The following is a 12,862-nucleotide window of genomic DNA, read 5'->3' on the forward strand; positions in this document are numbered from 1 at the left end:
TATAGTCTGAAGTCAGGGAGCCTGATTCCTCCAGCTCCGTTTTTCGTTCTCAAGATTGCTTTGGCTATTCGGGGTCTTTTGTGTTTCCATACAAATTGTGAAATTTTTTGTTCTCGTTCTGTGAAAAATGCCAGTGGTAGTTTGATAAGGATTCCATTAAATCTGTAGATTGCTTTGGGCACTAGAGTCATTTTCACAATGTTGAAACTAAAAATAGAACTACCATATGACCCAGCAATCCCACTACTGGGCATATACCCTGAGAAAACCATAATTCAAAAAGAGTCATGTACCAAAATGTTCACTGCAGCTCTATTTACAATAGCCAGGACATGGAAGCAACCTAAGTGTCCATCAACAGATGAATGGATAAAGAAGATGTGGCACATATATACAATGGAATATTACTCAGCCATAAAAAGAAACGAAATTGAGTTATTTGTAGTGAGGTGGATGGACCTAGAGTCTATCATACAGAGTGAAGTAAGTCAGAAAGAGAAAAACAAATACCGTTTGCTAACACATATATATGGAATCTAAGAAAAAATAAAAAGGGTCATGAAGAACCCAGTGGCAAGACAGGAATAAAGACACAGAACTACCAGAGAATGGACTTGAGGATATGGGGAGGGGGAAGGGTAAACTGTGACAAAGTGAGAGAGTGGCATGGACATATATACACTACCAAACGTAAAATAGATAGCTAGTAGGAAGCAGCCGCATAGCACAGGGAGATCAGCTCGGTGCTTTGTGACCACCTAGAGGGGTGGGATAGGGAGGGTGGGAGGGAGAGAGACGCAAGAGGGAAGAGATATGGGAACATATGTATATGTATAACTGATTCACTTTGTTGTAAAGCAGAAACTAACACACCATTGTAAAGCAATTATACTCTAATAACGATGTTAAAAATAAAAAAAGTACTTTAAAGGAAAAAAATAGTGATAGAGCAAACGGGGAGATGGGACCAGGAGAGCGAGAAAATATAACTGTGCTGCTCTCCTCTTATTATTATAATTTTTCAACCAATGTAGTCTAAAACTAAAATATGGGGTAAAAATACATAATGATTCCAATCTGTTCTGGTTTATAAAGTCACTTTTTTAATTTTAGAGGGATCTTTTATAGCACAGAAACATTTTCTCAAAGATCAGCAATTTCTTCTATTATACTTCAGGTTCTCTTCTATAAATTTAAGTAAGGTAAAATTTAATTCTTTAATTAAAAATAGAACATATAGCACGTCTCATGCTTAATTACATTTCAAGCATGTTATTTTTCTATCTTTGTATATGCAAAGAAAGGTGCCCAGAATGTTCAATTAATGTTAAAAATGGCTAATTTAGGGAAGCAGGGCCAAAAGTGAAATTTTTAAATAATTTACTCCTGGTTGTGTTCTACTGTTTAAACATCTCATAATAGCCACGTGTCACTTTTATAAACTTAAAAATCAGGTTTTAATTATAAAAGCAAAAAAATATATTTCGTTGAATTTTTAAAGAAAACATAAAAAAATGCTAACTATATAAAAATTTATGAAACAATACAAAAATTTATAAAATGGAGAGAATCCAAAAGAAGGAAATAAAAATCACTCATAGTTCCATATTCAGTGCCAACCACAGTTAACAGTTTCCACTCCTGGGATGGAAAGGACTTCACAAAGACAACATCAAATATTGAATAATTAGCCCCTTATATTTTCTCCCAATACTCTTATGGTCAATTTAATGGCATTTAAATATTTAATTGACCAGAGTTTACTTCTGGTTTTGGTGTGAAGTCAGAATTAAATCTTTTCTGCTGTTTGGTTAGTTGTCCTAAAGCCACGCTCTGAACAATCCATTCTCTGCTGACCAACTTGAAATGCCACCTTTACCAAGTTCTGACCCGGAATTAAATACCCCAGGCTTGAGTACCCTCTATCATCTCAATTTTTCAGAGACCTCAGCATGCTCGGAAGCCCCTGGTCCACGGAGCAGACTCCCCTGTCAGCCTCTGCTCAAGCGCCTTTCATCTGGGAAGCCTTTCTTGGCCCACTGTCCTGGTCTCTATTTCTATCTCTGTGGGACTGAGATTCTTCTCTCCATGAAGCCAGGTTCCTCTTATCCCTCCATCTGGTCCAGTGTCTGGTGCACACACAGGCCCTCCTTGTCTCCAATGAACCAGTCTCCCTGACCACCCTCTCCTGCCCACGTGCTACAGCGGGCATCTGAACAGTGACAGGCAAGAGAAAGGACCCCTGGGTTTTTGTTTTTAAAACATTAACTAGAATGACATTCAATTCACCACTTCCACTTTGGAGACTTGTAAAGGTTTTACTTTTTTCAACAATATTTCCCTTCCAATTTTATTCCTACTGTTAATTACTTGCCATCCTCGTGACACTAAGGCAATAATCAGTCATAATAATTAGTCATATGCACCCAAGAGAATCCTTCTTCCAGGCTCCGGAGTCCTGCAAGGAGGACTTGGCTGTCCCCTGAGCAGACAGCCCTCCGGCGGGGGCACCACCGTGCCAAGCTCAGCTCTCTAGCGACCGGCCTGTGTGCTAAAGCCAACCTCAGGGCCCTGCCCCAGGCTCCAGGCAGCTTCCTGGCCGAGGGAACTTTCTATAAACTTGTCCTGGGAACAGGCACTGGGAGTCAGGGTTTGCCTTCAGGCCTGGTACCCAGCCCTGGGTCCGTCCTCCCAGGATGGATGCTTCATCAGCCAGCGCACTCAGCCGGTCCGAAGAGAAGGCAGAGAGGGACACAGACGCACCCAGCGGGGCTGAAGGGAGCCAGAGCCACACAGACACTGCAGTGCCGGAGCCAGAGGGGTGCTGCCGACAGCTGTGGGATCATGCGCCGGGGTGTTCTCCAAACTGGTGGGGTGTGGGTGTGGGAAGATCAGCCCAGCCAGCTCCGCAGGACGTCAAGCTGAAGGCCCAGCTCCCAAACCCAGAGAAGACAAAGGCAGCCATTGCTTCAAAGGCCACAACTAGACCCACTGGGTAGAAATTACAGGGAGGCAGACTTCAGGGGCAAGTAACAGCGGAGCTTTCTACCCGGAGCTGCAGCCCGCCCTGGCACGCACGTGCACACACCACACACACACGGCCGTATCAGGAGTGCGGCCGAGGGATTCTGAACTCGCGGAAGACCAGGCCAGAGGGCCCCCCAAAGACTCCTGGGTTCTGACCTTAAAATGTAGCTAGAAAAGGGTTACTCTTTTTAGTTGGAGAAGATGTATTAAGGACCTATTTACAAAGCTTAATGATAGGGTGTAAGGAAGACACGGGGATGAGAGCAATTTCCCTTCCTAGTGACTGCAGAGCTGTTATCATCTCCAGGCCTGAATATGCTAGTGGAGAAGGTTCTGGAAGCTGGAATGAGACCACCTTGAGGGAAGGGTCATCTTGAGAGGAGCTGTCACCTTTGCTTGAAGGACACATTCAGATTGAGGTTACAAGACAGAAAGGGACCCAGATACATAAGTTCTGGGCATCATTTACTCCCATCTCTGAAGCCTGGCCAGAAACGGGTTACTCTTCAAACGTGTTCATTATCCAGAATTTTGAGAAGCATCAACTACACCCTTATACTGAGCCTTACTGGCTTTTAATAAAGTGAATTTAATGATAAAAGATTAAAGATAAGTTTGATCTTCCGATATTTATCATTAGGCACACATGACGTTCTATCTTTAAAATAAGCAGGCTAAGTCAGCTAGCCGATTGACCTCAAGTAGCGTGAGTGTCGTCCACAAGAGTGTAAGATCCGACACCGCACCGTCAGGAGCTTGAAGACACGTGTAAAAACTACACACCGCATCGGAACATAAAACCCGCTTAAATCTTCTTGAGTAGCTACAAAAATGAGTGCTGGGAGACTTCTCGGCATAATTTTACATGTAATCTCTGAGGAGACACAGGTTAAAATAAAAAAGCCTCTGACTGAATGCATTCCAGCCGCTGCCAGGGCAGGACACCAAAGGAAGTCAGGCTGCAGCTGAGCACACAGGTCCACGGCCACATGGGTGCCGGCCTTTCGGAGGCTGGGAGGGGCCCAGTCCAGTGAGGGGACAGCACGCCTCGTGGTCCCCCAAACTGAGCCCCAACTGCAGTCCGAATGGAACCCAGCAGGCGTGACCCTACAGATCCTGATGAAAACCCAGTCCTCCTAACCTTCACTTCGGAAGGTAAATCTGCTTATCTGGCAGCTTTCTAATTGCTTGAGGGAAAGGCAGAATCAACGATAAACTTTACAGGAAGAAAACAGAGTCGGACAGGGAGAGACAGGGGCCTTCGAGCTGGGCAGGGACCAGGGAGGGACGGGACGTGCCATCAGCGTTTCACACACACGTGCCAACAGGCCCACCTGAAATTCTGCATGAACTGCCGGAACTTGTCCGCCCTCCTGGCCAGTGGCACGATGACATTGACCAGCGTGCCGGCCATATTCAGCTCCTCCTTCTTCACCTTCATGATGGGGCCAAACGGCCGGAACAAGACAAGGCGTCTGAACTCGTGCTTGTGGTCCCCTCTGAACGCGAGCTCGTACAAAGTGCCTTTGTCCTTTTCTGTGCGGTAGATCCCTGTGAACAGACACGGGGAGAGACAGGTCTAAAAAGTAACCGTGGCTGCTGAGGGTTTTCGATAGCCGAGAGCTAGCACAAAATGCCCTACTTTAAACAATTAAGATGAAACCTCCACACCTAATGCTTATTAGAAAACTCAAAATGCTCCCACTTAACTCGCAAAAGAAATGAAAATACCATCAGTTTAAAAATCGGTTATGAAGACCTCAAAAAAACACAGGGCAAAAAGTTTGTAACGTTGGATACAAAGTTGCATTTATACGATTCAGAGGCATTTAAAAAAAGGACTGTAAGGAAATACATCAAAATAAGACTGGCTGTGCTGTGGAGCAGGGTTACGTGTTTTTTCTTTTCTGCTATTTATCTACATTTCTGCAATATGATAAGATACATACTTTAATATTATATTTAATTTAAGACGTGTGTTAAAAGGATCTCTGAGAAACGACAGCCATTTCAGATAAAGTGACCACAGTGGTCCATTCGGGACACTGGGAGCCACTCGGGCCGGTCCCATGGGTCATGTGGCCCCATGGAAGCTTCCGGAAGCACTAAAGCAGATGGCATGTACAGTACCAGCACAGCGGCAGGTGCACGTCTTACGTAACTTCCCCTCTGGGAAGCAGCACAGCCAGCGCCACAGAGCCAGCCTACTTGGGGCGATGATGGGCCCCCCAACTGTCGCCGTCACTGGAACTCCACCGTCTCATTGCTGGGCGGACCGTGTGACCCAGCAACTCGCTCAACCATGGGATGAGGCTCCGCAGGCCTGACCAGACGGAACTTCCCCGCCTTGCGAGCCAACCATCCCCTGGGACCTAAGTTCCACACTTCCCCGTGTCACTGGGCTTGTGGGTGTTTTCCTACCGGCAGAAAAACCCATCCAGTTCGACAAGTCACCAGAGAAGCGTCCTCGTCTCTCTTCTCTTGACTGGCCAGGTTTTCTCTTCCTCGTCCTCCCTTCCTCTGGGCCGCTACTTTGGCTGGGACGCACCCTGGGCTCTGAGTAGCTACAAAGGCGACTCCACAGAAGGCATCCTCCTGGGCTCGCCGGTTTCCAGGCCTCTCCGAGCCCTCTTTTTGTCCTCAACCCCCCCTTCTGTGGGGACCACAGGTCTGCTGCACAAACGCCTCTGTTCTTCTCCTTCCAGGAGCTGTTCACCCCACACCCCCGGCTCTGCGGCCTCTCTGATCTCCCTCCAGGGCCGCAGAGAGGAGCCTGGGCTGCGAATCTTCCAGGGGGGGTCTCACCTCCCACCGCCCAGAGGTTCACACGCACAGCCCGACGCCGGCGTGTGGGTGTTTTCCTACCGGCAGAAAAACCCATCCAGTTCGACAAGTCACCAGAGAAGCGTCCTCGTCTCTCTTCTCTTGACTGGCCAGGTTTTCTCTTCCTCGTCCTCCCTTCCTCTGGGCCGCTACTTTGGCTGGGACGCACCCTGGGCTCTGAGTAGCTACAAAGGCGACTCCACAGAAGGCATCCTCCTGGGCTCGCCGGTTTCCAGGCCTCTCCGAGCCCTCTTTTTGTCCTCAACCCCCCCTTCTGTGGGGACCACAGGTCTGCTGCACAAACGCCTCTGTTCTTCTCCTTCCAGGAGCTGTTCACCCCACACCCCCGGCTCTGCGGCCTCTCTGATCTCCCTCCAGGGCCGCAGAGAGGAGCCTGGGCTGCGAATCTTCCAGGGGGGTCTCACCTCCCACCGCCCAGAGGTTCACACGCACAGCCCGAAGCCGGCGGCTCGGGGACTCGAGGACCTGGGCGCAGGGCTACGAGGATGGGGCGGAGCTCCCTCCTGAAGCCCTCTGGGCTCCCCAGTGCAGGTCGGGGAAGCTGAGAGAAGGTCTGCCGAGCTCCTGCTGGGACGGGGTCCCAGCATCCCCACGGGGACCACTCATGGGAGAAGGGAGGGGCACTTCTCACGAGGCTCGGAGGATGTCTCTGAAAACGTGAAGGGGTTCCCTTCGAAGGCTGTTCACCCTTTCGGGCAACTGTTCCTCGCAGAGGACACGGGCTCTTCCCACCTCTGCTGCCCAGAGCAGCTGGGCAGCCGCCAGCTCCCAGGGGCCCAGGTGAGGTGGCGCTGAGTCAGGAAGCAATCGGTTAACAGCGTCTCTGCTGGACGGAAACACAGCTGTGACCCGGGGCCGGCAAGGACCCCTGCTCTCCACCGCAACCCCGTGCAAGGCTGCTACAGCTGAACCTGCAGATGACACATATGCAGGCCGGGATGGCTTCTCAGAATTGGAGTCATTTTCTTTCTCAGCACCAGGATCAAAATCATTAACTTTTTAAAATCTAAATCCACAGATTTGAAGACGCAGGTATGCACCTGTCTCAAGAGATGGGCGTCCATTTATAAAGAACCAGAGAACGCAGCAGTTCTTATTAATAATGATTCCTACAACCATGCCTGTGGGGCGTGGCACCAGCATCCCGGGGGACAGGAGCGGCCTGCGTGCCCTGTTCCCGGACACACCCTCCCCCCACCCCTCCGGGGCTACAGGAGCCAGTGGACCAGGCTGATCTCACCCACAACTCCAGCTTCTTTGTCGGCATCACCTGCATCCTGTGCCTTGAAACAAATATTACATCAACTTTTTAGCATATTTCCCCCTACTCTGCCTAATTCAATTCATTATGTCTTATAAACCTGATTTTAGATCCCTTAATCCCACCTATTTTAAATAAGTTACTGAAAGCTCACTTGCAGCCTGTGTCCAACAAAACCCAGCCCCAGCCCTCGTCCACCACACCCACAGGTACGTGCCCCCACCCCAATCTCCTTGTGACATAAGGACAGCACCTAAACAAAGCCCGCGCCTCCTGGAAACCTTCAGGGGTGGAAACTCGGACAGTCTCCCTCTGAGAGAAAGGGAAGAGAAGCACCGCGTCAGGATCGGGTTTTCAGCCACCGAGCTGCATGCGCGATGGCAAAGGCAAAGCAGGTTGGCCACGCGAATACCTCCCTCGTCGTATTTTATAGGGCAGTATCATTCTTATCCACTATGCAAATTAAAGATCAAAATAAGGACTCTGCAGCTGGCTTAGAGCTTAGTCGGATGCCTTTTCCCTCTTTCCGCCACTAGGTGCCGAGCTTCCCGTGAGTTTGCTGTTTCTACTCCCCGTGCAGGCAGACCCGTGCTTGTCCTGCTCTCCTCCAGGGGCCCAGGCCCCAGGACCAACAACTAGACGGGGACACCTCCAGGAAGCCAAGATACAGCTCCCCGGTCTGCTGCAAACGTCTGCTCCTTCAGTAGGCGAGGAGCTTACCAGATGCGGACGCGACCCCCTCCATCCTGCCTTCCACGTAAGGACCTCAGAAATCATGATGCTGAAGGTCCCCGCCCTCACTCAGGACGAGTGGACATGGCTGTGGCCAGTGCCGCACTGCTGAGCCCAGAGGTGTCTCCACTTTCATCCCCGCCTTTCCCACCTTCCTGCATGGGGCCCAGGTCCCCCAGCTGGATACCTGCCGCCTCTGACACCCCTGCCCCACTTCCAGGGCCCTGTCTATCCTGCACATACCCTGGGGCCCGTAGCGTCCTAGAGCATCACTCTACCCCTGCTCTGCCCCAGCTCAGAAGCCCCCCAGCTTCCCACAGCCCAGACAGCAAAGCACCAACACTACAGCCAAGCCTTCAAACCCTCCCTCATCTGCCTCCGAACTCCTGTCCTAATTGTAGGTCCTGCCCCTGCTCCACGTGAAACGGGGTTTACGTCGAGCATATACAACTACTCTTCCCCCTGGAGAAACTGGAACCGAAAGTGCAACGCTGGCGGGAGTGTAAAATGGTGCAGCTGTGGAAAAGAGCTTGGCAGTTCCCTCAAAAGTTAAACACAGAATTATAATCCGACCCAGCCATTCCACTCCTGGGTGTGCACCCCAAAGAGCTGAAAACAGAGACTTGAACAGACACTTGTACACACATGTTCACGGCAGCATCATTCACAGCAGCCAAACGTGGCAACAACCCAAACCTCCATGAACAGGTGACTGGATGGACAAAGCGTGGTCTATACATGCAACAGAGTATTACTCAGCCTTAAAAAGGAATGACATTCAGACACATGCTACAGCATGGATGGAGCCGAAAACACGAGCTAAGTGGAGTCGGCTACACAGAAAAGGACAGAGACTGTGTGCCCCACCCCTCGTACGAGGAGTCTAAAGTAGTCAAATTCACAGAGACAGGCAGTAGACTGGGGCTCACCAGAGGCTGGGGCAGGGGGAGGGGAGTTAGTGTTTAATGGGCACGGAGTTTCAGTCCGACATATGAAGAAGTTCTAGAAATGCGTGGGGATGACAGTTACACACAATGTGAGTGTACTTAATGCCAGTGAACTGTACACCTAAAAATGGTTAAAATAGGGAATTCCCTGGTGGTCCGGTGGTTAGGACTCCGTGCCCTCACTGTGGAGGGCGAGGCTTCGATCCCTGGTTGAGGAATTAAGATCCCATAAGCTGCGCAGTGTGGCCAAAAAAAAAAAAAAAAAAGCTTAAAGTGGTGAATTTTACGTTATGTGTATTTTACCACAATAACTGCTGTCCTGTGAAAAGGCCTGGCACTTTCTCAAGACACAGGTCCCCACCGGTCCCCCCTCACCCCTTCTAAACAGGACCCTCCTCCCCTGGGAAGATTCCCAGACTTTCTCAATCCTAAGCGATCGCTCGCTCCTCCAGACACGCGGATCTGAGAGCTTAAACAACCCTGCGTGGAGCTGCTCTCCTGGCCCGTGACACACGTGCCCCCGGACATGGTCAAGTCCGGCCTCTCATTTTACAGACGAGCACACGGAGACCCAGGGAAGCTGTCTCCTCCCTCGAGGTCGCCTTCCGTACCCAGCACGAACCCCTCCGAACAAAGGAAGAAGCGAGCACGTGACCAGCAGCGTCTAAGAAGTCAGACAAACAACATAAGGCCTGTGCTAAACCCAAGGTTCATAGCTCCTTTACCCTCGGATAACCCTTACAAGCCCCCTTGGAGCTTTTCTCTTTCTTTTACACATAGCTCTAACAGCTGCTAAATAACAATTATCTGAGTTCAGAGCCTACAACACATTAAAAGCAGTAAATTTTGAAAAGGGGGGGATTTTCATGGAAAAAAATTATTTCCAGAAAAAGGAGAGTATTTGCGGAAAGAAAAGGTGTAACAGGCAGAAATGCTGACAGTAGTAAGTAGTGACAGGTCACCTCCTAACAGCAGTGGGGAGACAGAATGTTACTGTTTTTATTTAATTTAACAGAAATGTCTGGGATCATCTAATATAAAGGAAAAAAAATACTCCACCCACGTAACCTGCCTTTGAAGACATCACTGTAGGAGCCTCACCTCCTTAGTCTGTTCAGAAAGAGAAACTGGGACATACCTGAGAAAGATTTTATTTCACAACGGTAATTTTCTACTATTGTGGTGCTTCAGTTCAGTTATCTAGAGAATTCCACTTAGATGAAACGTCTCACTCTCAGGCCACGTGGGATAACAAGACATCATCGCAGTGCCATCTGTTGTCAGCTCTATTTTCTTAGGGAAAGTAGCAGACATTTGATATTTGCGCAAGTCTGCCGTGAATCCCAAGATGCTCAGAGACTACAGTGTAAATAATTCTCCCCATAGAGACAGTAAAAAGTAACCACTTTACAGGTTTCCTCCTCTGCCAGGTTACGGGACGCCTGCACGCACCTTGTTTCTCCTGCATCACAGGGCATCAGCTCACAGCCGCTTCTGTACTCGTCCTGACTCAGGTTCATCACCATTAATTTCATTAAACATTTCTTTGGATAAGAAACGGCTGCACCGACTGATGTCCTTGCTGAAACAATTCATGAATCCCCTTTTTTATTCCTATTTATTGCATTTGTTCATGCTGTAGATCCATGCAGACAAACTCAACACTTGGTTCTTTTTTTTTTTTTTTAATTATTTTAATTTATTTATTTTTGGCTACGTTGGGTCTTCGTTGCTGTACGCGGGCTTTCTCTAAGTTGCGGCGAGCGGGGGCTACTCTTCGTTGCGGTGCGCGGGCTTCTCACTGCGGTGGCTTCTCTTGTTGCGGAGCACAGGCTCCAACACTTCGTTCTTAATCCATCAAGAATTTCTAAGAACCTCACTTCCTGAGGGTTCCTCCTTACTTCATCACTGATACTGCCAGTCGACTTTTCTTTTCAGAGCCATCTTTTCCCCACAAAGCTACATATCAACCGCATGAAGACAATCCTGTACCTGATACTAAGTGGGAAGCGAAGACGTGTTATGATCCCAGCGCAGCCGTGGGCTGGGCTCCTCACCAGGTGTACCACCAGCCACGCAAAATTCATAGTCACATGACATGGTTATTTTTATCCTTATTGATTTTCCTTATGGGTATCATTCACCATGGACTGTGTTCTCCATTACAGATATAAAGAGGGTTGTGATTAAAAAAAAAAAATCACTGTGGGGACTTCCCTGGTGGCACAGTGGTTAAGAATCCGCCTGCCAATGCAGGGGACACGAGTTCGAGCCCTGGTCCGGGAGGATCCCACATGCCGCGGAGCGACTAAGCCCGTGCACCACAACTACCGAGCCCGTGTGCCGCAACTACTGAAGCCCGTGTGCCTAGAGCCCGTGTTCCACAACAAGAGAAGCCACCGCAATGAGAAGCCCGCGCGTCGCAACGAAGAGTAGCCCCCGCTTGCCACAACTAGAGAAAGCCCACGTGCAGCAGCGAAGACCCAACACAGCCAAAAATAAATTAAAGATTAAAAAAGAAAATCACTGTGCTCTCAGAATTCACATTCTAGAGAGAAGGCAGACAGGTAAACCAAAGAGGCACGCATAACATGCTAAGCACCTGAGAGTCTGCCCACGGTGCAGGGAGCAGAAAGGAGGGCGTCTCCACCCGCTGAGGGTGCGGACAGGCTGACAGATGATATTTCACCAGAACTGGAGACAGGGCGTTTGCCAAGACTACAAAATCAGAGAGAACATTCCACGGAAAGATAACAAAGATACTGAACAAACAAAACCAACTTATGTTTGGCAAACTTGCAGCAGTTCAGCCAGGCTGGGGCACAAGAGGCAGGTGCAGGAGGTGAAGCTGGACGGTGAGGTGGGGCACAGCACGCTGGCCACCAGGGCCCCTACGGAGCAAACGCTCCCCGAGCTCCGGGAGGCGAAGTGGCCTTAGTGCCATCGCCTGACAGCGGTGTGGATGGAGGACGGGGGTGAGATCAGAGCATCGAGGGAAGAAGCCCTGCGACTCAGCAGGAAGCTGAGACAGCGCCAGCGAGAGGAGGGCAAGTGGCAAAGGCTGGAGAGAACCGGTCAGAGGTGAGAGGGCAGGCGAGGGGAGTAAGCTGCAGGTGAGGCGAGGCCTATGAGTTGAAGTCTGAAATGCTGACTTGAGGAGCTTGTGTCTGAAGCTCAGCAGACGGGCCCTTTGCAGACAGGGTGAGATGCCCCAGCGTCTGGGGGGCTGCAGAAGTGTGCAGAGTGAGAAGAGGGGTCCCGGAGGCAGGTGCTGCGTAGCCAGCAGGGAGGCTGCCAGGCCAGGCGCAGGACGGGGCGGCAGGGAGCTCACGGTGGGCCAGGGCAGCTCAGCACCCGCTGCTGCGTCAAGGTCAAGTAAGGTGAGGACGGGGCAAGCCCACTGGATGGCAAGCGGCCCAACGGTGGCCCCGGCCATGACGTTCCCGGAAGCAACAGGGTCTGGAGCAAATCTGAAAGAGGGTGAGAGGTCGAGTGGCAGGAGTGAGCTAGGTGAGGAGGGCATCCTGCTTCTGTCTCCTGGAAGCTGTCGAGTTCCTTCCTGCGCCAGGACCTTTGCCCCTTCCTCCGCCTCTGCCGGGGATGCCTCCCCAGGCTGGGCACCGCCGGATCCTTCCCCCCTTGCAGGTCTCGACCCAGATGCACCTCTTCCAAGAGGCCGTCTCCGTCCCCCTCGGTCCCCTCTTCCACGTGCCCTGTCCTAGTGCCGTCGCCGCCCGGTGCCTGAGGGTGTTCACCCTCCTCGCCCCCTGTGCCCCCCCATAGCCGAGCTCCACGGGAGCCAGAGGTCCGTTTCTGCGGCACAGAAGGCGGGCGGGATGGGGAGGTGCTGGGTAAGAAGGGGCGGACCCAGCAGAGTGGCAGCCAGAGGAACTCAGAGGGTTGGAAAGTCCTTCAAGTCCTTCATGAAGGACTTGAAAAGTAGGAGAAAGAACAAGTCCGTCACGCGCTGAGAGGAAGAAGCAAAGAGAAACAGATCACAAGGATACATGGATGGAAGGAGGGGTGGGGTGGCGGAAGGAGGGGTGGGACC

At 50.6% G+C, this 12,862-nt stretch overlaps 1 protein-coding gene across 1 annotated transcript in view; it reads right to left on the reverse strand.

Moving 5' to 3' along the window:
* The window catches only part of CSGALNACT1 (chondroitin sulfate N-acetylgalactosaminyltransferase 1), an 84,874-nt gene that overhangs the window by 39,902 nt on the left and 32,110 nt on the right, over positions 1 to 12,862 (reverse strand). Inside the window, exon 2 of the mRNA XM_007112648.2 lies at positions 4,362 to 4,578. Within this exon, the coding sequence (XP_007112710.1) occupies positions 4,362 to 4,578 (217 nt within the window). The remainder of the gene's footprint in view (positions 1 to 4,361; positions 4,579 to 12,862) is intronic.

The sequence above is a fragment of the Physeter macrocephalus genome, chromosome 20 (genome assembly GCF_002837175.3).
Source record: "Physeter macrocephalus isolate SW-GA chromosome 20, ASM283717v5, whole genome shotgun sequence".
Classification (NCBI taxonomy): Eukaryota; Metazoa; Chordata; class Mammalia; order Artiodactyla; family Physeteridae; genus Physeter; species Physeter macrocephalus.